This window comes from Jaculus jaculus, chromosome 2 (assembly GCF_020740685.1).
Source record: "Jaculus jaculus isolate mJacJac1 chromosome 2, mJacJac1.mat.Y.cur, whole genome shotgun sequence".
In the NCBI taxonomy this organism is placed as follows: domain Eukaryota; kingdom Metazoa; phylum Chordata; class Mammalia; order Rodentia; family Dipodidae; genus Jaculus; species Jaculus jaculus.
Window position 1 is genome coordinate 11,417,478 of NC_059103.1, and position 22,727 is coordinate 11,440,204.

At 52.8% G+C, this 22,727-nt stretch overlaps 1 protein-coding gene across 1 annotated transcript in view; it reads left to right on the forward strand.

Moving 5' to 3' along the window:
* The first annotated feature begins 207 nt into the window (after nt 1-207).
* Nucleotides 208-22,727, forward strand: part of Sh2b2 (SH2B adaptor protein 2) — a 37,785-nt gene continuing 15,265 nt past the window's right edge. The window contains 2 exon segments of the mRNA XM_045143893.1: nt 208-463; nt 17,502-18,301. Of these exon segments, the coding sequence (XP_044999828.1) occupies nt 17,531-18,301 (771 nt within the window). The 5' untranslated portion in view covers nt 208-463; nt 17,502-17,530.

A 22,727-nucleotide genomic window follows, 5' to 3' on the forward strand; every position in this document is an offset into this window, starting at 1 on the left:
GGGCGCCGCTCGGGCTCGGGGCCGGGGTGGGGGCGGGCCCGGGGGCGGGGCCCCCGGCGGAGGGGGCGGAGCCCGGGGGCGCGCGCTACGCGGGCCGGGGGCTGGAAAGGAGCGGGCGGGGCGCGCGCAGCGCCAGGCTCAGCTCCGAGCGCGCCGAGCTCCGTGGCCCGAAGAGCCGCCGCGCAGGGAGGGTGGTGCGTGTGTGTGTGTGTTTGGGGGGGAGGGGGGTGCGCCAGGATCGCTTAAGCCTTGGAGGTTACGGATCGGGGAAGGAGGAGCCACCACCGCCTCCACCACCTCCCACCGGAGGGGGTGGGAAGGAAAGCTCAACTCGCCGTGGGCCATGAGCCTCCGGGCCCCAGGAGCTCCGCTGCGGTCCGGGCAGCGCTCCTCCGGCGCCCCGGCCCGTGTGGCCACTGCTACTGCTGCTGCTGCTGCTGCTGCTGCTGCTACGCGCCTGTAGGTACGGCCTGCTTGTCCCCAGCAGCTCTCGGTCCCCTGATCTGTCACCCCGGGTCCCTGGCGGTCCCTAAGGGCGTACGTGTGTGTGCGCACCGCTGCCCCGGGGAGCGCGGCCGCACGCGCCCTGGTCCGAGCGTGTCGTCTTTGTGTGTGTGCGCGGGTGGCAGGGAGGGGGGGACGCGCGCGAGAAGGGATGAGTCCCCGCTGGGATCGGCTCCTGGACTCCCCATCCCTAGAGTGGTGTGTATCGGGGGAGGTGGTGGGGGAGGGAGACCCAGTGGCCTCCCGAGCAGCTGCGCCCCCACCCCCTCCTAGGACCCTGGCCGGGCTCTTGGAGCGAACGCAGCTGGCTCCCTTGGAGAAAGGGTGTGTGTGTGTGTGGGGGGGGGTGCAGATCTCTGGCTGGGGAGGGGAGGGGACCGTTCAGGTCTGTTCCCCAGTCTGGGAAGGAGGTGGGATCCACCTAGAATGAGGGTTGAGGACCACGCGATTGGGGTCGGGAAGGAAACCCATCTGGGCCACAGTCTCCCCAGGCGGCACGCCCTCCATGCGGCCCAGACCCTATCCTCTTTCCCACGGCCATCATTCCCGACCCGCCCACTCTGGAGCTCCCCCGCAGCCCCTGGTGAAATGGGGAGGATCGCCCAGGGTGACCGAGAGGCCGGCGCCTTTAAGAAGGGGCGGGTTCGTGCCCTCCATTCAGCCCCTTCGGCCTCGGCCATTGATGAACCTTGTGGGCAGCGCGGGCAGGAACCGCGCCAGCGCCGCGGGGTGAGGACAGGCAGGGACCCATCCGCCGTGGGGTCTTCAGGGACAAGAGTCTGCAGTGGCAGGGTCTTCTCGAGAGCCACGCGGGGTAGCCCCCTAGAGTAGCCATGAATATGAATAAGCCCGAATGTACCCTTCCACGAGATGGTGCGGGGGGAGGGCGGCTATCACAGGTCAGACCTATGTTGAACCTGACCTCTGCCCTTTGAGCCCATATTACCTTGCCTTGCAAGATGATACGGTGCTTCCTGTCTCCTATTAGGGGGACATGGTTGCCCCCCCAATGCTACCCCTAGATACAGAGCGAAGGGTGAGTGAGCCAGCGCCTGTGAGCTAGGCAGCAGCTGAGGGGCGTGGTTCCCGCACCCCCCCCCCCCCAGGATGCTATGGGAGCGGGGATCTAAAGCCCCCTGACTCTGCCCCATCTTCTACAGATCTCTTCTGGCCTCCCTGACCCTTTCTGGAAGCCATTGTTGGGGAGTTAGAGTGGCCTAGAACGTTGGGGTTCCAGCATCTTTTGAGAAAGGTCTGGGAGAAATGGTGCTAGACTGGCGTGAAGCAGAGTTTATGGGGGTCTCAGAAGCAGGTTCCCACTCGCTGTTTCCTGACACTCTCCTGAGACCCCTCTCCTCTGACCTCTGGGAATCTACCTGCCCATCGCAGGCGGGTAGGTATGTATGAATGGGATTAGAAGTCCGGTCTGGGTCCTACAGAGTTAATGCACTTTATTTATTTATTTTTTTTCTTATTGTGAAAAACTGCGTCTAAAGTTTCCAACTCCCTCTTCCCTACTTGGTGGAAGTCTCCAGGGAGGACTTGGAGCAGACACACTAAAAGATTAGTTTCCCTGGAGAGTGTTGGAGGTGGGGCATCCAGCTAGGTGAAGTCTGGGCCTCCCAGGACTTAGCTTTTGATTCGGGCTGACTCAGGCTCCTGGGATCCGGGCTGTTCTGTTTCTGGAGTAATTGACCATGTCATGAAACAAACTTATGGGGAAGTGAAATGACTTGCCCAAAGCTTCTCTAGTCTTCAAGCCGCTTCTCTCTGGCAAAAGCCTGGAAGTGTGTGGGGGTGGGGGGTGGGTGTGTCCACACAGGTGGAGCCCAAATGACAATCTCCAGTATCCATCCAACTTTAAAATTTTTTTTTTCACATTTATTTATTTGACAGAGAGAGAGAGAGAGAGAGAGAAGGGGTGCGCCAGGGCCTCCAGCCACTGCAAACGAACTCCAGACGCATGTGCCACCTTGTGCATCTGGCTGATGTGCGTCCTGGGGAATCCAACCTGAGTCCTTTGGCTTTTGCAGGCAAACGCCTTAACCGCTAAGCCATCCCTCCAGCCCCAGCTTGCTTGCTTGCTTGCTTGCTTGCTTGCTTGCTTTCTTTCTTTCTTTCTTTCTTTCTTTCTTTCTTTCTTTCTTTCTTTCTTTCTTTTTGATACAAGGTCTGTCATTGGTCTGAGCTTGCCTAATTAGGCTCGAGACTGGCTTACCAGTGAGCCTCAGGAATCACCTTTCTCTGCCTTCCCAAGCATGCCATCACTGGCTGCTGTTTTGTTTTTTTTAATTTTATTTATTTTGCAGAGATGGGTTTGAGGTAGGGTCTCACTCTAGCCCAGGCTGACCTGGAATTCACTATGTAGTCTCAGGGTGGTCTTGAAATCACAGTGATCCTCCTACCTCTACCTCCTGAGTGCTGGGATTAAAGGGGTGCACTCATGCTTCCTTCCTTTTTTTTTCTTTTTTCAGTTTTTCGAGGTAGGGTTTCACTCTCATCCAGGCTGACCTGGAATTCACTATGTAATCTCAGTCCCAAGTGTTGGGATTAAAATTGTGTACCACCATGTCTGGCTGGCTCCCTTCTTTTTTAAAGATGGGTCTGGGGTTCAAACTCAGGTCCTCATACTTGCAAAGCAGGCACTTTAATAACTGAGACATTGTTCCAAACCTCCTCTTTGTCTGTTCTTTCTTTTTATTTTCTTAAAAAAACAACTTTATTTATTTGCAAGCAGAGAGAGAGAATGGGTGCACCAGGGCCTCCACCCAGTGCAAATGAACTCCAGATGCATGCACCCACCACTTTGTGCATCTGCCTTTATGTGGGTACTGGGGAATTGAACCCGGGTCATCAGGCTTTGCAAGCAAGCACCTTAAACACTGATCCTTCTCTCCAGACCCCCCTTTTTTATTTTCTGAGGTAGGGTCTCACACTAGCCCAGGCTAACCTGGAATTCACTACATAGTCTTCAGGTGGCCTTGAACTCACAGCAGTCCTCCTACCTCTGCCTCCTGAGTGCCAGGATTAAAGGCGTGTGCCACCATACCTGGCTCTCTCTCTCCCTCTCTCTCTCTGTCTCTTAAGATAAGGTCTCTGGAACTAAGTGTGTGTGTGTGTGCTTGGATTCCTTATGTCTCTGAAGCTGTATGGTTTCCCTAGATTGGGCTGTAGAGACTGGGGATGGGTGGTCAGATGCTGTGGGCCTTCTGGCTGCAATGACCATGGGGTATGCTCCCGTCTTAGAGCCTGCCCACCCTTCTCACGGTCATGGTCGGCATGGCACCTCAGGGGAAGTCACAGTTTCTGGTTCTGGGCTCCACCCTTCACCTGGCCACGTCTTTTTATGGCTGGGTTCTGTCCCTGGGGATCGTAAGTGTAACCTGAACATGCGTTCACAGCACACACCTGCTGGGTCACAGTGGGCCAGGCTCTGCTGTGTGGGAGGACGCTGTCATTTTCCTCCAGTGGGTGAAGCAGGTTGGGGCTCTACTCTCCAGGATGCTTGTGACTCTGAGGACAGGGCGAGCGTAACAGCCGTCGGGGGCCATGGTCTGGTGGAGGAGGTAGGCCGGGGACAGCGTGTTACTGTGGGAGGACGGGGAAGATGGGTCAGGAGAAGGGGCATTTCTCAGCTCTGTGTAGGCGGGAAGGGGGATTGCCCAGAGGAGCAGGGTGAGCGGGGTGATGCCAGGCTGGCTGCCTAGTGTCAGAGGAGTTCAGAGACAAGCCCGGGGAATCTCAATTAGTGCCGACAGTGCCAGAGTTCTTGGATGCTCAGAACGGAGGAGGCCACAGGCAGTCCCAGGGATCACTGGTATATGCATCACCAACAAACCAGAGGAGGGCTGGAGATGCGGCTCAGTTGGTAGAGTGCCCGCCTAGCATGCGCAAGACCCTTGGATTGAGCCCACGTGTGGGGGCTGGAGAGACGACCTAGTGGTTAAGGCGCTTCCCTGCCAAGCCTAAGTACTCATGTTCCACCCTCCAGATCCCACGTGTACGCCTGACACACAAAGGGGAGGCAAGCGCAAGGTCTCACATGCCCACGAGGTGGCGCAAGCGTCTGGAGTTGGATTGCAGTGGCTGAGATCCTGGTGTGCCTATTCATTTTTTCTCTCTCTCAAATAAATAAAACAAAATAAAATGAAATGAAAAACTAGGTGTGGGCCAGACATGGTATGCATGTTTTCTTTTCTTTTTTTTTTTTTTTAATGAGAAAGCGAAAGAAGTGGAGGGAGAATTAGTGCACCAGGGCCTCCAAGCCACTGCAGTTGAATTCCAGACATGTGCTCCACCTTGTGCGCAGGTACGGCCTTGAGCACTTGCATAACCCTGTGTGTCTGGTTCACGTGGGGCCCTGGAGAGTCGAACATGGGTCCTTAGGCTTCACAGGAAAGCACTGAACCGCTAAGCCATCTCTCCAGCCTGGAGGAGACTTTTAACCCCAGCACTCGGGAGGCAGAGGTAGGAGGATCGCTGTGAGTTCGAGGCCACCCTGAGACTACATAGTGAAGTCCAGGTCAGCCTGGGCTAGAGTGAGAGCCTACCTCAAGGAAAGAAAGAAAAAAAAAAGAAAGAAAGAAAGAAAAGAGAGAGAAAGAAAGAGTAGGCCAAGAGGCAAATAGATGAACTGAATGACAGCAAGCAGAGAAGGGGACGTCCTATAGTTCATGGATCCGGGTCAAGACCCAGTGAGCCCTCCCCCATCACCTCCCCCCCACGCACCCTGGAAGAGAGGAGGAGACTACAGGCTCCAGCTGCAGCTAGAGAGAGGCAGGTGTGCTCTGTAGTCCCCAAAAGGTAAGGGTGACCTGGGAATAAGAAGAGCTGAGGCAGCTAGAGCCAGCCTAGCCTTCTCTCCACCCACAGGGCCCACTGAGGACCTGGTTGTCCAGCACGGGGTCCCCCTGTGGGAGGATCGGCCTACTTCTTGAGGCACACACCCCCTAGCTTAGTATGGGATCCTGGCCCCTCACTCCTGGTCGTCCCCCAGGTCCCATAGGGTCTCCTACAGTAGGGTCTCCTACAGTAGGGTCCCAAGGAGGGACGGAGACCCCTTCTGTACTGTTTGTGTGAGAGCCCTGTGCAAAGTAGCCTTATCAGAAGCTCGTGTCTTATTTCTTTTATATATATGTACAGATATATATATATATATTTGAGAGAAAAGAGGCAGATAGAGACAAAGGGCGCACCAGGACAAACAAACTCGAGACATATGCACCACCATGAACATCTGGCTAATGTGGGTCCTGGGGAATTGAAAACTGGGTCCTTTGGCTTCGTAGGCAAACGCCTAAACCATTAAGACATCCCTCCAGCCCCCATGTCTTATTTCTTTACAGTGTTGAGAGAATGGAAGATACTGTGTGAGAAAGGTGGTCCAGTCAGATGTAGGGTGTGTGTGTGTGTGTGTGTGTGTGCGCGTGTGTGCAGGCATGGAGGCCAGAGGACAGCTTCAGGTGTCTGTCCTCAATTTCCACCTTGTTTGAGCCACACTCTCTTGTTCAAAGCTGTGCATACCAGGCTACCCGGCCCACAGCTTCCCAGGCTCTCAGCTCCACCTGGCCAGCCTGAGGCGCTGGGGCTGGGATTACAGCTGCTACGAGGTCCAATCATAAAAGCGGGTTCTGGGGATCCGAACTTGGGTTCTCGTGCAGGCACGGCAAGCGCTTTCCTCACTGAGCTGTCTCTCCAGTCCTAGTTGTAGGTTCTCGAAACTGACTTTGGCCACAGTGAGGAGCCTGGATTTGTGGAGTCGGGGAGACCAGGGAAGAGACACACTCCTGAAGGTGTATATGTATAGATGTCCAGAATGGTCAGAGCAAGATGGACTAACATTTAGGAAGTAGACATTGGGACACTTAGATCTCTAGACAAGCTACTTAATTATTTGTAATTTCTGGGTTGGTTTTTTTTTTGTTGTTGTTGTTTGGGTTTTTCAAGGTAGGGTCTCACTCTAGCCCAGGCTGACCTGGAATTAACTATGTAGTCTCAGGGTAGCCTCGAACTCATAGCAATGCTCCTACCTCTGTCTCCCAAGTGCTGGGATTAAAGGCGTGCACTACCACGCTTGGCAATTACTTTTGTTTTTTCCTTTTTTTGGGGTAGGGTCTCACTCTGGCCCAGGCTGACCTGGAATTCACTCTGTAATCTCAGACTGGCCTTGAACTCACAGCGATCTTCCTACCTCTGCCTCCCGAATGGAGTGCTAGGATTAAAGGCGTGCGCCACCATGCCCAGCAATTACTTGTAATTTCTTGAAATAGGGTCTCTTATAGCCCACGCCAGCCTAGAACTCATAAAATAGTTAAAGCTGACCTTGAACGACTCCTGATCATCCTGCCTGCTCCTCCTCCTCCTGAGTGTTGGGATTTCAGGAACATACTAGATGTGGACAGAGAACAATGCCTGGGTTTAGTTGTTTGATAGGTGTTCTGGATTATTCTAACAGACACTCCCCAAACACACCTGACCAAGCACCTCATGGACTAGGACACAATCTCCAGACACGCAGGGAAGCTCAGTAACCTTTGACTAGTTATAAAGAGCCAAGACCACCCAGGACCCCCACCACACATACATACAGGGGCAAAGCCACATGGATTTTTGTTTGTTTGATTTTAGTTTTTTGAGGTAGGGTCTCGCTCTAGCCCAGGCTGGCCTAGAATTCACCTTGTAGTCACTATGTATTGCTGTGAGTTCAAGGCCACCCTAAGACTACATAGTGAATTCCAGGTCAGCCTGGGCTAAAGTGAGACCCTACCTCAAAAAAAAAAAAAAGTTTTTTGTTTATTTTGAGGCAAGGTTTCATGTAACCCAGGCTGGCTTCAAACTTAAGGACTCTTTTCTTTTATTTGCCAAAGAGAGGCAGAGAGATGGGGGAGAGAGAGAGAAAAAAAAAATAGGTATGCCAGGTCGCCCAGCCACTGCAGATGAATTCCAGACAACATGCGTCACTTGTGTATCTGGCTTTACCTGGGTTCTGAGGAATGGAACCTGGGTCCTTTGGCTTTGCAGTGCCTTAACCACTAAGCAATCTCTGCAGCCCAGGACTCATGCTTTCTTGAGTGTGTCTTTGTTTGTTTGGCATTACTGGAAATCAAACCTCAGACACTCCTACCTGCTAAGCAAATACCACTGAGCCATATCCTCAGCTGACCTCAAACTTGAGCCAAAGATGACCTTGATATTTTTATTATTGTTGTTGTTGTTGTTATTTTGAGAGAGGGAAAGAGGTAGAGAGAGAAAAGACATGGTAGGACTTCCAGCTACTGCAAATGAATTCCAGATGCGTGCACCACCTTGTGCATCTGGCTTACGTGAGTACTGGGGAATCGAACAGAGGTCCTTTGGCTTTGCAGGCAAGCGCCTTAACCACTAAGCCATCTCTCCAGCCTGACCTCACTCTTTTGATCCTCCAGCTGCACAGGGGTTATGCAATGTTGGGGATCAAACCCCGAGCTTTGTGCACGCTAGGCAAGCACCCTCATCAACTGAGTTACATTCTCAGTCCCAGCCCAATTGGCTTATTTATTTATTTGAGAAAGAGGCAGATAGGGAGAGAGACAGAGAGAAAGAGAGAGAGAGAGGGAATGGGTGTGCATGCCAGGGCCTCCAGCCCAGACATATGTGCCACCTTGTGCATCTGCCTTACATGGGTACCGGGTAATCAAACCTGGGTCCCTAGGCTTTGCAGGAAAGCGCCTTAACTGCTAAGCTATCTCTCCAGCCCCCCAGCACAGTAACCCTTAATCCATCTCTACTTCAGCAGATAAGGAGTGTAAAGACCAGTAGTCCTCATGCCCACTTCCGCCCTGGGCCAGGTGGGAAGGAATGGGCAACTCCAGGCAGGAGGCCCCGTGCTTCAGAACCTACCCTGTGGGGACATGTTCTCTGTTGAGGGGAGGGGCACAGCGTCCTGGAGAAGCCATGACTAGGTTCTCACCATTGCTGGTGGGAGTCACTCGGGCCTGGTAGCTTGCCTGGGGAGGGGCGGAAAGAGGCAGCTGGGGACTGTCCCACAGAGGCAGCTGGGGCCACAGCAGGCTGCAAGGACCCTGAATGCTGGAGGAGGAGGCTGAGTGGGCCAGGTCAGTTCTGGGAGGGGAAGATGTGATTAGGTACATTTGAGATCAGCTTCTGAGAAAGTTCTGGAAGAAGACCACGAGTATTCTTGGGTTGTATGGAGGGTCCCCAGAAGAGACCTGTGTTTCCCCGTGGTGAATGGCTCTCTGGAGGGGCTGCTGGCCTGCCGAGAACAGACGGTTAGTTCTGACCATCTCTCCGTCACACACTTGGGGGCTTAGGCGCATTTCCTTGGAGGCGGGGAGCTATGGATAGCTGAGAGGGCGATCTTTTTTTATGATTGTTCATTCTTGTGTTTCTTTTTGCTTACTACATTTATGCTTTTTATTATTTGTAATTATTTTTTTCTTTATAATTTTTATTATTTATTCATTTATTTTAGTGTTTCCAAAGTAGCCCAGGCTGGCTGACCTGGAACTATGTTTTCCTACTCCTACATCCCAAGTGCTGGGATTAAAGGTGTGCACCACCACGCCTGGCTTGTAATTATTATTAATTTTTCTTTTTTTAAAAAATTATTTATTTATTTGAGAATGACAGAGAGAGAAAGAGGCAGATAGAGATAGAGAGAGAATGGGTGCGCCAGGACCTCCAGCCACTGCAAACGAACTCCAGATGCGTGCGCCCCCTTGTGCATCTGGCTAACATGGGTCCTGGGGAGTTGAGCCTTGAACCGGGGTCCTTGGGCTTCACAGGAAAGTGCTTCACCACTAAGCCATCTCTCCAGCCCCTATTTTTTCTTTTTAAATTTTATTTATTTATATATTTTGGTTTTTCAAGGTAGGGTCTCACTCTGGCCCAGGTTGACCTGGACTGGAATTAACTATGTAGTCTCAGGGTGGCTTTGAACTCATGGCAATCCTCCTACCTCTGCCTCCTGAGTGCTGAGATTAAAGACTTGTGCCACCATGCCCAGCTGTTTTTGTTTTTTGTTTTTTGTTTTTTTTAATATATTTTATTTGTTCCCAGCTCTTTTTTTTAAACATATTTTATTTGTTGACTTTTTTTTTTTTAAAATAGGGTCTCACTGTAGCTCAGGATGACATGGAATTTACTATGTAGTCTCAGGGTGGCCTCAAACTCACACTGATCCTCCTGCCTCTGCCTTCCAAGTGCTGGGATTAAAGGCATGCGCCACTATGCCTGGTTCTTGTCGACATTTTTTTAAAAGATATTTTTTAAATAAGCATTTTATTTTTACTTATTTGAGAGAGAGAGAATGGGCACACCAAGGCCTCTGGCCACTGCCAGCAAACTCCAGATGCATGTGCCACCTTGTGAAGTTGGCCCACATGGGTCCTGGAGAATCGAACCTGAGTCCTTTGGCTTTGTAGGCAAGCTTCGTAACAGCTAAGCTATATTTCCAACTCTAAAAAAATTTTTATGTATTTATTTGAGAAAGAGGCAGAGAGAGAGAGAGAGTGCGCCAGGGCCTCTAGCCATTGCAAACAAACTCTGTGTGTACCCTTGTGCATCTGGCTTACATGGGTACTGGGGAATTGAACCTGGGTCATTAGGCTTTACAGGCAAGTGCCTTAACCACTAAGCCATTTCTCTAGCCCTGATGACAGTTTTTATGTACATATTGTATTTTGATCTTAATCTCCTCCCATGACCTTCTCTTGACTCTACCTCCCTCCTGCTGAAGCCCTTCTTCCCAACTAATTCCCACTTCTATTTTTTTTAAACATTTTATTTGTGTATTTATTTATGAGCAGAGAGAGAGAGAAGAGAGACAAAGAGAATGGGCACATCAGAGCCTTTGGTTTGTGCAAATGAACTCCAGATGCATGTACCACTTTGTGCATCTGGCTTTACGTGGATACTGGGGAATCGAACCCAGGCCGTTAGGCTTTGCAGGCAAGCACCTTAACAACTGAGCTATCTCTCCAGCACCCCCACTTCTATTTTGATGTCTTTTCTTCTGTGCGTATGTGAGAAAGAGAGAGACCCACTTAGTTTAATCAGATCTGTGTGCTTGAACATGGGAGGGGCTATTTACCAATGTACAACTTACCAGTAGCTACACCACTGAAAAAAATGTCTCCCCTGACCCCAGCAATCATTAACTGCCAACAACTCCCCTGGGAGGGTTGGTGGTAAAGGGAGAGGGTGGCATCTTGCACATCACCCAAGGCACCCTGGTTACCAGGTAGCTAGAGAACCCTGCCCTACCTCTCCTCTCCCAAGGGAATCTCCTCTCCTTGGGCAGCGAGGGTGCCAAAAGGAGGCTGCTGTCTCATCGAGCAGGGGTGTCCCCAGAAACCTCAGCCCCTTGGGCTGGGGGCCCGGACCTCTGCCACTTGCCCACCCACCGAGCAGTGAATCAATAGGTGCTCAACCCATTAGCGTGGGGGCAGCGAGGCCGCCGCCTCATCAATATTTTAAAGAATGACCAGGCCTTGGGGTCCGGAACTGCATGCTGGCTGGCGAGGCTGAAGACTGGCTTTTTTTTTTTTTTTTTTTTTTTCTTTTCCAATTGTCAGTGCTATTTTTACCACCGGAAAGCCAGCCGCCCCCTCCCCCTGCCCCAGCCTGCGCGGCTGCCGGTCCATGTGTCTAGCCAGATGTGGAGGGGTCTCAATTGGATGCCTGGCCTTGGGGTCAGCAGCGGCCATGGCTTTGTAAGGCCCTGAGCAGCTCAGGCTTCCCTGTCCCCCCTCCCTCCCCTGTTCTACCCCTCTGCAGCCCATCCCACTTTTGAAGGGGGATGTCACTTTCCTAGGAAGAGGCCCAGAGGTGACAAACCCCCGGGGTGTTGAACTGGGGAGGGGGGATCTACCTGCCCAGAACCTGGTGGGGCTAGCACCTGACCCCTGGACTTAGAGGCGTGTGACCCCAGTCCCAGTCCTCAGAAAGCTTCTGATGGTCAGAGGCACTCCTGGTTGTCAGTGGGATGACAGTTGGACCCCAGCGTTCAATGTCCAGAACTCTACCTGTTTTAAAAAAATATATATTTATTTATTTGAGAGAGAGAGGGAGGGAAGGAGAGAGAAGTAGAGGCACAGAGACTCCAACCACTGCAAATGAATTCCAGACACATGTGCCACCTTGTGCATCTGGCTTATGTGGGTGCTGGGGAATCAAACCTGGGTTTGCAGATAAGCACCTTAACCACTAAGCCGTCTTTCCAGCCCCAGAACCCTACCTCTTTATCCCAAGAAGCCGTACGCCATTCCTTTAGTGCTCTCTGTTATACTGATGAGTAAACTGAGGCCTGGGTAGTCAGGGCCCACACCGAGAAGGAGTGCGCGCCACCCGTGATGGAGCCAGCCAGCTTTGTGTAGCACCTGGTGGCCGTGGGAGGAGGCTTGAGACGTGACCACAGACCACACAAGGTCAAGGACTACAGGGATTATGGGAACTCCGGTCCAGTGCAGGCAGAGCCTTCCTGGAAGTGGAAAGGATTGTGTAGCACTGATGACCGAGGAAGAAGGCAGTTCAGATGAGGTCGACAGGACAAGCAAGAGCCCGAGGCCAGTGGGATTCAGTGCACAAACCTTTCAGACCAGTTTGGAGAGAGGGACAGGGTGACACAGGCCACCCTGCTTCTGGAACCCCCGATCTCTTCTCCCCCCCCCAGAGACATTGTTTGTTTCATATCTAAACCCACAGTCACCTAAGTGATTGTCCCACACGCACCAGTCCTGAAGTGGGTGGGAGGCACCTCCCAGCTCTACCCAGTGGTGAATGGAGCCAGGCCCTGCCCACGACTGAGGAACCTAACTTCTGAGCTGTCCTTCCAAGGAGGGATAACCCTTAATTTCCATTTTATATATATATACATATACACACACACACACATATATATATATACATATATATATATATACACACACATACATACACACACATACACAATATATAGTATATTTATATATATATACACTTACATGTGTCTGTATATACATATGTAAATATATATGGTTTATTTATTGTATATATTATTTATTTATTATATGTATTTAATTTATTTATTAGAGAGAGAGAGAGAGAGAGAGAGAATGGGCACCCCAGGACCTCTAGCCATTGCAAACAAACTCCATACACATGTGCCACCCTGTGCATCTGGCTTAGATGGGTTCTAGGGAATGGAACCTGGGTCTTTAGGCTTCACAGGCAAGCTCCTTAACCACTAAGCCATCTCTCCAGCCCTCTTTCCAGTTTCCAAGTGATGCTCAGAGTTTGGGGAAGCCCAGGTCAGCCAGGGTCTCTGAACTTGGTCTTCTTCCCAGGACCAACCCCAGGGACAGTTAGGGATACCCTTAGAGCCTGTTTCCCTGTGATCTGCAGCCTCCCTCCTGTCTTGTGCATCTGGCTTTACCTGTGTCCTAGGGAATGGGAACTGGGTCCTTTGGCTTTGTAGACAAACACCTTAACTGCTAAGCCATTTCTCCAGCCCCCAGTTAGTTGTTTTGAGACGGGGCTCACGAGGTAGCCCAGATTTTCCTGGAACTATGTAGTTGAAGCTAAGTTCAAACTTGGAATCCTCCTGCCTCAAGTTCCCGCATGCTAGGATAATGGCCATGTGCTGCCATGCCCCTCAGGCCCAGAAGCTGTTAGCCAGGAAACAGTGTTGGGGAATGGAGTCAAAACTGCTCTGATGCATCCCCTGCCTGGGACATGGCACACCTACCAGACCCTTGACGGAGTCCTTCTGAGTTCCACCTCATCTCTAATGAAGGGTAGCTGGAACCCTGGCCAGGCCTCTGCCCCCACCCCATCAACTCCATCCAATCTCCTTATGAAGGTTTTTCCAGCCAGCAGGTAGGCACAGGGATTGAAGTCTGGGAACCCAGCACTGTGACTGACTTCTTGCCTGCTTCCTTCCACCTGCCCTGTACAGGGTAAAATTGCTTTTTTGTTTGTTTTTTTGTTTTTCTGAGGTAGAATCTCACTGTAGCCCAGGCTAACCTGGCACTCACTGTGTAGTCTCAGGGTGGCCTCGAACTCACAGAAATCCTCCTACTACCTCTGCCTCCCAAGTGCAGGGATCAAAGGCATGTGTCACCACACCCAGCCAGAATTACATTTTGTTTTTGTTTTTGTTTTTTTGTTTGTTTGGTTTTTCAAGGTAGGGTCCCACTCTAGCCCAGGCTGACCTGGGATTTATTATGTAGTCTCAGGCTGGCCTGGAACTTACAACAATCCTCCTACCTCTGCCTCTTAAGTGCAGGGACTAAAGGCGTGTCACCACACCCAGCTAGAATTGCTTCTGACCTCAGCAGGGTGCTATCATCCACTCTGACTCACCCTCCAGTGGTCTCACCAGTGAAAGGGACAGGTGGCCTGCTTGGAGCCCTGGAACAGGACATCATAGGGTTAGTTCTGTGTCCATTCCCTCCCCACAGATCAGCCAAGGCTTGGCATGGGCCTGCCATCCTTATTGGAAACCATGGTGGTGGTGTCAGTGGTAATGGCATGTGCCTTCTTGCCTCCACCCACAGGGGAAGAGCAAGTGGCAGAAAATTGGGATCTGACTCATATGTGCCCTCTGCCCCTGAGGATAACACCAGCTGGGGGTGTGGCTCAGTGGTAGAGCTCCTGCCTAGAATCCCCAGTGAGAGGCTGGGGGCCTGGCCAAGTGGTAGAGGCCCTGCCTAGAATCCCCCAGTGAGGGGCTGGGGGCGTGGCTCAGTGGTAGAGGTCCTGCCTGGAATCCCCCAGTGAGGGGCGGGGGGTGTAGCTCAGGGGTAGAACTCCTGCCTAGAATCCCTCAGTGAGGGGCTGGGGGTGTGGCTCAGGGGTAGAGCTCCTGCCTAGAATCCCCCAGTGAGGGTTCTGGGGGCATGGCTCAGTTGCAGAACTCCTCTAGAGTCCCCCAGTGAGGGGTGGGGGCCGTGACTCAGTGGTAGAGCTCCTGTCTATACTCCCCCAGTGAGGGGCTGGGGGCATTGCTCAGCGGTAGATCTCCTGCCTAGAATCCCCCAGTGAGGGGCTGGGGGTGTGGCTCAGCGGTGGAGCTCCTGCCTAGAATCCCCCAGTGAGAGGCTGGGGCCTGGCCAAGTGGTAGAGCTCCTGCCTAGAATCCCGAGTGAGGGGCTGGGGGCGTGGCTCAGTGGTAGAGCCCCTGCCTGGAATCCTCCAGTGAGGGGCTGGGGTGTGGCTCAGTGGTAGAACCCCTGCGTGGAATCCCCCAGTGAGGGGCTGGGGGCTTGGCTCAGTGGTAGAGCTCCTGCCTGGAATCCCCCAGTGAGGGGCTGGGGGCTTGGCTCAGTGGTAGAGCTCCTGCCTGGAATCCCCCAGTGAGGGGCTGGGGCCTTGGCTCAGTGGTAGAGCTCCTGCCTGAAATCCCCCAGTGAGGGGCCTGGGCGTGGCTCAGTGGTAGAGCTCCTGCCTAGAATCCCCCAGTGAGGGGCCTGGGCGTGGCTCAGTGGCAGAGCTCCTGCCTGGAATCCCCCAGTGAGGGGCTGGGGGCTTGGCTCAGTGGTAGAGCTCCTGCCTAGAATCCCCCAGTGAGGGGCTGAGGGTGTGGCTCAGGGGTAGAGCTCCTGCCTAGAATCCCTCAGTGAGGGGCTGGGGTGTGGCTCAGTGGTAGAGCTCCTGCCTAGAATCCCCCAGTGAGGGGCTGGGGGCGTGGCTCAGTGGTAGCGCTCCTGCCTAGAATCCCCCAGTGAGGGGCTGGGGGCGTGGCTCAGTGGTAGAGCTCCTGCCTAGAATCCCCCAGTGAGGGGCTGGGGGCGTGGCTCAGTGGTAGAGCTCCTGCCTAGAATCCCCCAGTGAGGGGCCTGGGCGTGGCTCAGCTGCGGACAGCACATCTAGAGGCAGACAGACACTGGGCACCCATGCCACTGGTAGCTTGTTGGCAGAGCACACAGAAGGGGCATGTGCAAACGCAGGAGACACTGTAGCTGCTTGGACAGTGGGCGGGTAGAACCAAGGAAGGCTTTCTGGAGAAGGTAGAAGGGTGGGTAGGAATTGAGGGGCAAGGCAGTGAAGGGTCCGGCCTGAGCAGTGTTCATGAGCGCTTCCATGACCCTCCGCATCCACATTGGCTGACTTTGCACACCCACTAACTTCCCAGTGTTCTTACAAGTCCTGCCACATCCTTGCCCACTGAGATCTTTATTCTCTCTTCAGAAGTGAATCCCAACACAGGCCTATGTCTGAGGACACCTTCCTGACCTCCCCTCAATTTCCCCGTAGTACGGGGGTGGGTGGGTGGGGGCAGGGGTCTTTGAGGAAACCTCTACCAGGAACTTCCTCCCTGAGTAGATGCGAGGTTACTGACTGACGCTGTGGAGAAAGAGAACTCCCTCCGTGCCCTCTGGCCCAGAGCACCCACAGAAGATCTCAGAAGTAGGGCAGCTATATTTACCTGGTGTTTAATTACAGACCTTGGATGCCCTGGGAGATGTGAGATGGGGCTCCCAGGGGCAGAAGGGGAGGGTCAGGTCAGGAAGATGGGGATCCTAGGAGGGCAGGTGAGGGCATGAGGTTTTCCATCAGGCCCTCCTCGGACGGATGGGTGTGTCACCTAAGCAGTAATCACTGGGCTGGACCCCTCCAGCAGAATGCTTCTCCTTCCCCTCCCGCATTCCCATTAGGGGCTGTGTGGCTCTGTTAAGAGTCCTTGCCTAGAGTCCACCAATGAAAGGCTGGGGGTGTGGCTAAGTGGTAAATTCCTTGCCTAGAGCCCACCAATGAGAGCCCGGGGGTGTGGCTAAGCGGTAGCTCCACCAATGAGAGGCCAGGGTTGTAGCTCAGCAGTAGTACTAGCTAGGGAGGAGGCCTTGGGTACAGGCTGGTGAAGAGAGAAAATCCCTCTTCATGAGGACCAATTGGCGGTTCATGGTTGCTGGGGAAGGGGAGACATGTTCAGTGGCGTATTTGCTGGTAGGTTACTCATGTACTGATAAATAATCTTCCACCCATGCTTCTGCAGGAAATCCTAACTAAATGCAGTGGATCACCAAAAAAAAAAAAATTTTTTTTTTAAAGACATCAACATAGAAATAAGACTACTACCCCGTGTGGTGGTGCACGCCTTTAATTCCAGTACTGGCGGGAGGCAGTGGTAGGAGAACCACTGTGAGTTCGAGGCCAGCCTGGGACTACAGAGTGAAGCCCAGGTCAGCTTGGGCTACAGTGAGACTCTACCTCGAGGAAAAAAAAAAAAAGAAAAAGAAATGAGACTAGTTATGAAGATAAGGTTCATCAGGAGTGGAAGAAGGAGAAGAGGGAGTTATAGGGGGTGAATGTGATCAAATATATTATGTATATGTTTAAAATTATCAAAATTTTTTTCAGAAGGAAAACGATGAGGAAGGGGTGTGCGCACAGCAGGCTGGATCTGTGCTTTCAAGGACGCTGTACACACTGGGGGACAAGGAGTCAAGCCCCCCACATGATTACCTAACATACACTATCTAGTTTATCCATGATGGGAAGAGACGGAGTTGCCTAGCAACAAGGAGGAGGAAGCTGGGATGAGAGGGCAGCTGGGATTTCTAGATTGGTCCAGTGGGAATGAGTTCTGGAGGGAACAGCAGTTAGGATGCTGTGACAGAAAGAAGTTCCAAGGAGAGGGAGCCTTCAACACTGGTCCAAAAACAAACAAACAAGAAAGGTCATATTTGATATATATAGGTAGGTGAGACCCAGAATCCTGGGACCTGAATGAAAAATCCAGAACCCATTGATCAGACCGGTCATTGGGACAAGTACGTATGAAAACGTAGTTGGGCCGGGTGTGGTGGCGTATGCCCTTTCATCCCAGCACTCAGGAGGCAGAGGTAGGAGAATCTCCGTGAGTTCGAGGCCAGCCTGAGACGACCTAGTGAATTCCAGGTCAGCCTGAGCTATAGAGTGAGACCCTACCTCGAATAAAATAACAAAAAGAAAAAAAAATTTTTTTTTAAATAAATAAAGGACAAGTTGACAGGAGTGCCCTGCTGTTCTCCCTGCAGCCGCAGAGGGCTGCGATGGGCCGGGAGCCATGAATGGTGCCACCGCGGGCCCCGCCGCCTCGGCCCCGGTCCCGGACTGGCGGCAGTTCTGCGAGGTGCACGCGCACGTGGCCGCCGTGGACTTCGCGCACAAGTTCTGCCGCTTCGTGCGTGACAACCCGGCCTACGACACGCCGGACGCCGGGGCCTCCTTCTCCCGCCACTTCGCCGCCAGCTTCCTGGACGTCTTCGGCGAGGAGGTGCGTCGCGTGCTGGTGGCGGCGACGCCCAGGACCGCGACGTCGGGCGCGGGCGCCATGGAGCCCGCGGGCAGCGCGGCGGCGACCACGGCCACGACCGCGACGGCGGCGGCGCTCAAGGCCGCGGCCCACGGCCACTCGCGGAGCTCCGAGGACGTGTCGCGCGTGGCCGCCGCCAAGGCCCGCGTCCGCAAGGGCTTCTCGCTGCGCAACATGAGCCTGTGCGTGGTGGACGGCGTGCGCGACCTGTGGCACCGGCGCGCGTCCCCGGAGCCCGACGCCTCGGCCTCGGCCTCGGCCTCCGCCCCGCGCGCCGCCGCCGCCGACCACCCCGCGGAGCCTCGCGACAAGTGGACGCGGCGCCTGCGGCTGTCCAGGACTCTGGCCGCCAAGGTGGAGCTGCTGGACATCCAGCGCGAGGGCGCGCTGCGCTTCATGGTGGCCGACGACGCGGCCGCCACGGGCCCCGGGGGCGCCGCCCAGTGGCAGAAGTGCCGCCTGCTGCTGCGGAGGGCCGTGGCCGGAGAGCGCTTCCGCCTGGAGTTCTTCGTGCCGCCCAAGGTGAGTGTGTCTGTCTGCCCGTGCCGTCGTTCCCAGTAGACGCCGGGTGGGTGCCGGGGACCGGCTGCGAGGATTGCATGGCATATGATCTGCCTGGCACGATCGGTACGGTTGTCAACGCTGGGGATATGCTGCCTGGGATGAGGACCCCCCACCCCAACCCGGGGCTACCTCAGAGACCCGGATTCCTTCAAGGCCCTTTTGTCTTCCCTGTAACAAGAAGCAGAGAGGCCCAGCGCTCGGGAGGCAGAGGTAGGAGGGTGGCTATGAGTTCAAGGCCACCCTGAGACTATATAGTGAATTCCGGGTCAGCCTGGGCTAGAGGGAGACCCTACCTGGGGGGGTGGGGAGATGGAAGGGGGCCTATGGGTATGCATAGGTAGAAGAGCCCCCCAGGGCCTGCCTGCCTTCGCCCTCTCCTCCCTAGGTATCAGAACAAGCACCTCCCAGAGCTCAGACCTGTCAAGTGAAGTCCCAAAGTGAGAAGGCTTAGAGAGGCCTGTCGCTGCCTCTGGCGATTCTAATGTCTGCGGCCCCCATTCCCTGCTCCAGCCCTGCCCAAGGAAAAAGGAGCGTTTATTTTATTTTACTTTGCTAGCTGCCACTAGCATCTTGCCTCTCACTTAAAAGACACTGGCCCCTGTCCCTGTTGGTCCTCAGAGCCCTGGGAAGAGGGAGGACAGTCTTTTCAAACCTGCCTCGTTTGAAAAGTGGGATCAGGGGCTGGAGACATGGCTCCGCAGTTAAGGTGCTTGCTTGTCTGCAAAGCCTAACTGCCCTGGTTCAGTTCCCCAGAACCCATGGAAAGCTAAGTGCACAAAGTGGCACATGAACCTGGAGCTTATTTGCAGCTAGAGCCCCCCCCCCCTCTGGCCTTGCAAGTAAATAAAAATGTTTTATTATTATTATTATTTTGGTTTTTTGAGGTAGGATCTCACTCTAGCCCAGGCTAACCTGGGATTCACTATGGAGTCTCAGGGTGGCCTCGAACTCATGGCCATCCTCCTACCTCTGTCTCCCGAGTGCTGGGATTAAAGGCATGTGTCACCATGCCCAGCATAAAAATGTTTTAAAATTAAAAAAGAGAAAACTGAGATCAAAAAATAAAATGGGTTCCAAGCTAGATGCGATAGTGCATGGCTGTAATCTGTGTACTCAGGAGGCTGAGGCAGGAGGATCTCCAAGTCCAAAACAGCCTGGAATACACAGTGAAACTCTGTCTCAATAAAAAGAAATGGAGCTGGGCGTGGTGGCGCACACCTTTAATCCCAGCACTCGGGAGACAAGATAGGGGGATCACTGTGAGTTTGAAGCCACCCTGAAACTACATAGTGAATTCCAAATTAGCCTAGGCAAGAGTAAGACCCTACCTGACAAAAGAAGAAGAAAGAGGACTGGAGAGATAGCTTAGCAGTTAAGACCATTGCCTACAAAGCCAAAAGACCCAGGTTCAATTCTTCAGGACTCATGTAAGTCAGATGCACAAGGTGGCACATACTTCGAGGCCCTGGTGCACCCATTCTCTCTCTGCCGATCTCTCAAATAATAATATGTATGTATGCACCTTAACCACTAAGCCATCTCTCCAGCCCTCTCTTTTCAGACAGGGTCTCATGTAACTCAGGCTGCACTCTTAACTCACTATGTTGTGGCTACTATAATCGTGAACTTTTTTAAAAAAAAGAAAGAAAAAAGTGGGCTCAGGTCCCAAGAGTGTCTGCATTCTGAGAGCCCACCATGTGATTATCTTCTATATACAAACTCTCCTCTGCCTACTAAGTTTTAGTGGACATACGTGTTTTTTTTTTAATTATTTATTTATTTATTTGAGAGCGACAGACACAGAGAGAAAGACAGATAGAGGGAGAGAGAGAGAATGGGCGCGCCAGGGTCTCCAGCCTCTGCAAACGAACTCCAGACGCGTGCGCCCCCTTGTGCATCTGGCTAACGTGGGACCTGGGGAACCGAGCCTCGAACCGAGGTCCATAGGCTTCACAGGCAAGCGCTTTACCGCTAAGCCATCTCTCCAGCCCTGGACATACGTTTTCAAGGTCATGTATAAGTGGACACATAGGTGAAAACAGGTGAGGCTGGGTGTGGTGATACATGCCTTTAATCCCACCACTCAGGAGGTGAAGGCAGGAAGATCAAGAGTTCAAGGCGGTCCTTGGCTACGTTGCGAGTTTGAGGGCAATCTGAGTTACCTGAGAGCCTGTCACCTAAAAACAAATTGAAAGGCTGCAGAGATGGGTCAGTTGGTAAGGTATTTGCCACACAAGTGTGAGGACCTGAATCAGATCCTTAGGACCCATGCAAATGCCAGGTGGACATGATGGCCAACCTGTAATCCCAGTTCTAGGGAGGCAGAGACCGGGATACTGGGGACAAGCTTGCAAGCTGGACCAGATGAATCTGCAAGTCCTGGATTCAAGTGAGGGACTCTGCCTCCAAAAAATATAAATAAGGTGGAGAGTGATTGAGGAAGACAAATGTCGACTTCTGGCCTCAACACACATGCACGTACTTGCATACATGGGAAAATAGGAGCAGGAGAGATGGCCCAGCAGTTAAAGACTCTTGCTTACAAAGCCTGATAGCACAGGTTCAATTCTCCAGTGTCTATGTAAAGCCAGATACACAGGGTGGTGCATGCATCTATAGAGTTCCTTTGCACCAGCAAGAGTCCCTGGTGTGCCCATTTTCTCTGTCACCTCTCTCTCTAATTAATATCTTTTTAAACATATTTGGTGGTGCATGCACTGGGGAGGCAGAGGTAGGAGGATCACTGTGAGTTTGAAACCAGCCTGAGACTACATAATTAATTCCAGATCAGCCTGGGCTAGAGTGAGACCCTAATTTGGGGGAAGGAGGAAGGGAGAGAAATACACACACACACACACACACACACACACACACACGAAAAAACTGAAACTAGGATGGATATTCAGAGGAGGAGTGTGGCCTGCCTGAAGTCCCATACCCACTGGGTGGCAGAGCTGGGATAACTATACCATTACCATTCTGGTGTCCTGAGAATTAAAAGCCTATGGGGGTAGTGCCCCCTAAGCACTGGAACCACAGCTGGCAGCACCCCAGGGCCCTCTCTCCATCCCCTTCTGGAGTCTGTGTTGGTGACCCTGCGTGTCTCACCCCACCTTTCTTTGAAGTGCAGAAATGTGGGCTCCACACAGGCAGGTCTTAACTTAAGAGCCTCTCCCAAAGAGACACACTTTCTCTGAAGAGAACTCATTCCAAGTCCCAGGAAGCTCAGACATCCCAAGGGATTTTGCCAGCACACCACCCCCCCTTAGGTCTCTGGAAGAAATCAGAACGTGCCAGACTCAAGCCCACCACGTAATGGACAGGGAGATCAAGCCCCAATGAGGGGTGGCTCACTTGGGGTCACCCAAAGGGCAGAGGAAGAGACCCAAGGCTTCAACACCTCCCTCCTTGAGTGGCAGTCACAGCTGCTGGTCTGTAAATAGCTGTCTGTGGCCCTGGGGGAGGGAACACAGCCGCTGGCGCCCATCCACGGATCCCCATAGAGCCTGTCAACCTCACTGCTGGCAGGAGTCAGGGTTCCTCGGAGGTCACTGAGCCCTTCTCCATTTCCCTCCACTTTAGAAGCTGAGCATCTAAGATGGGAAGTCCCACCCATACTGCCTGCGATGGAGGTCCTCCGGGCTTATCCCAGTATGGCAGACAGACAGCTAATCCAGTGCTCTTGAGAACTGCTTTACAGAGGGATGGTTCAGTCGTTAAAGGACTTGCTAACAAAGCCTGACAGCCCAGGTTCGATTCCCCAGTGCCAAAGTAAAGCCAGCCCTGGTGCGCCCATGCAGTAGCTCACTCTCTCTCCAAGTAAAAAAGGAAAGGAGAACTACAACTACATTAATGCCTCTCAGGCTAGTGTTTCCAATGACCCAGCCAGCTTCCACTAGGCCCACTTCTTAAAGGTTCTATCATCCCTATTTTTTAATACTTTTAAAATGTTTTTAATTAATCAATTAAATTGAGAGAGGGAGAGAGAAGAGGCAGATAGAGAGTACCAGGGCCTCCAGCCACTGCAAACAAACTGCAGACACATGCACCACCTTGTGCATCTGCCCTTTGTGGGTGTTGGGGAGTCAAACTGGGTCCTTGGGCTTCATAGGCAAGTGCCTTAACCACTCGACCATCCCTAACCCCCCTTTATTTAAAAAAAAAAAATTAATCAGAGAAAGAGCATTGGTGCACCAGGGCCTCCAGCCGCTGACATTGAACTCCAGACACGTGGACCATCTTGTGCATTCGTGTGACCTTGCGTGGTTGCATCATCGTGTGTGTCTGGCTTGTATATGGGATCTGGAGAGTTTAACATGAGCCCTTAGGCTTTGCAGGCAAGCACCTTAACCACTAAGCCATCTCTCCAGCCCTCTCTTTTTAA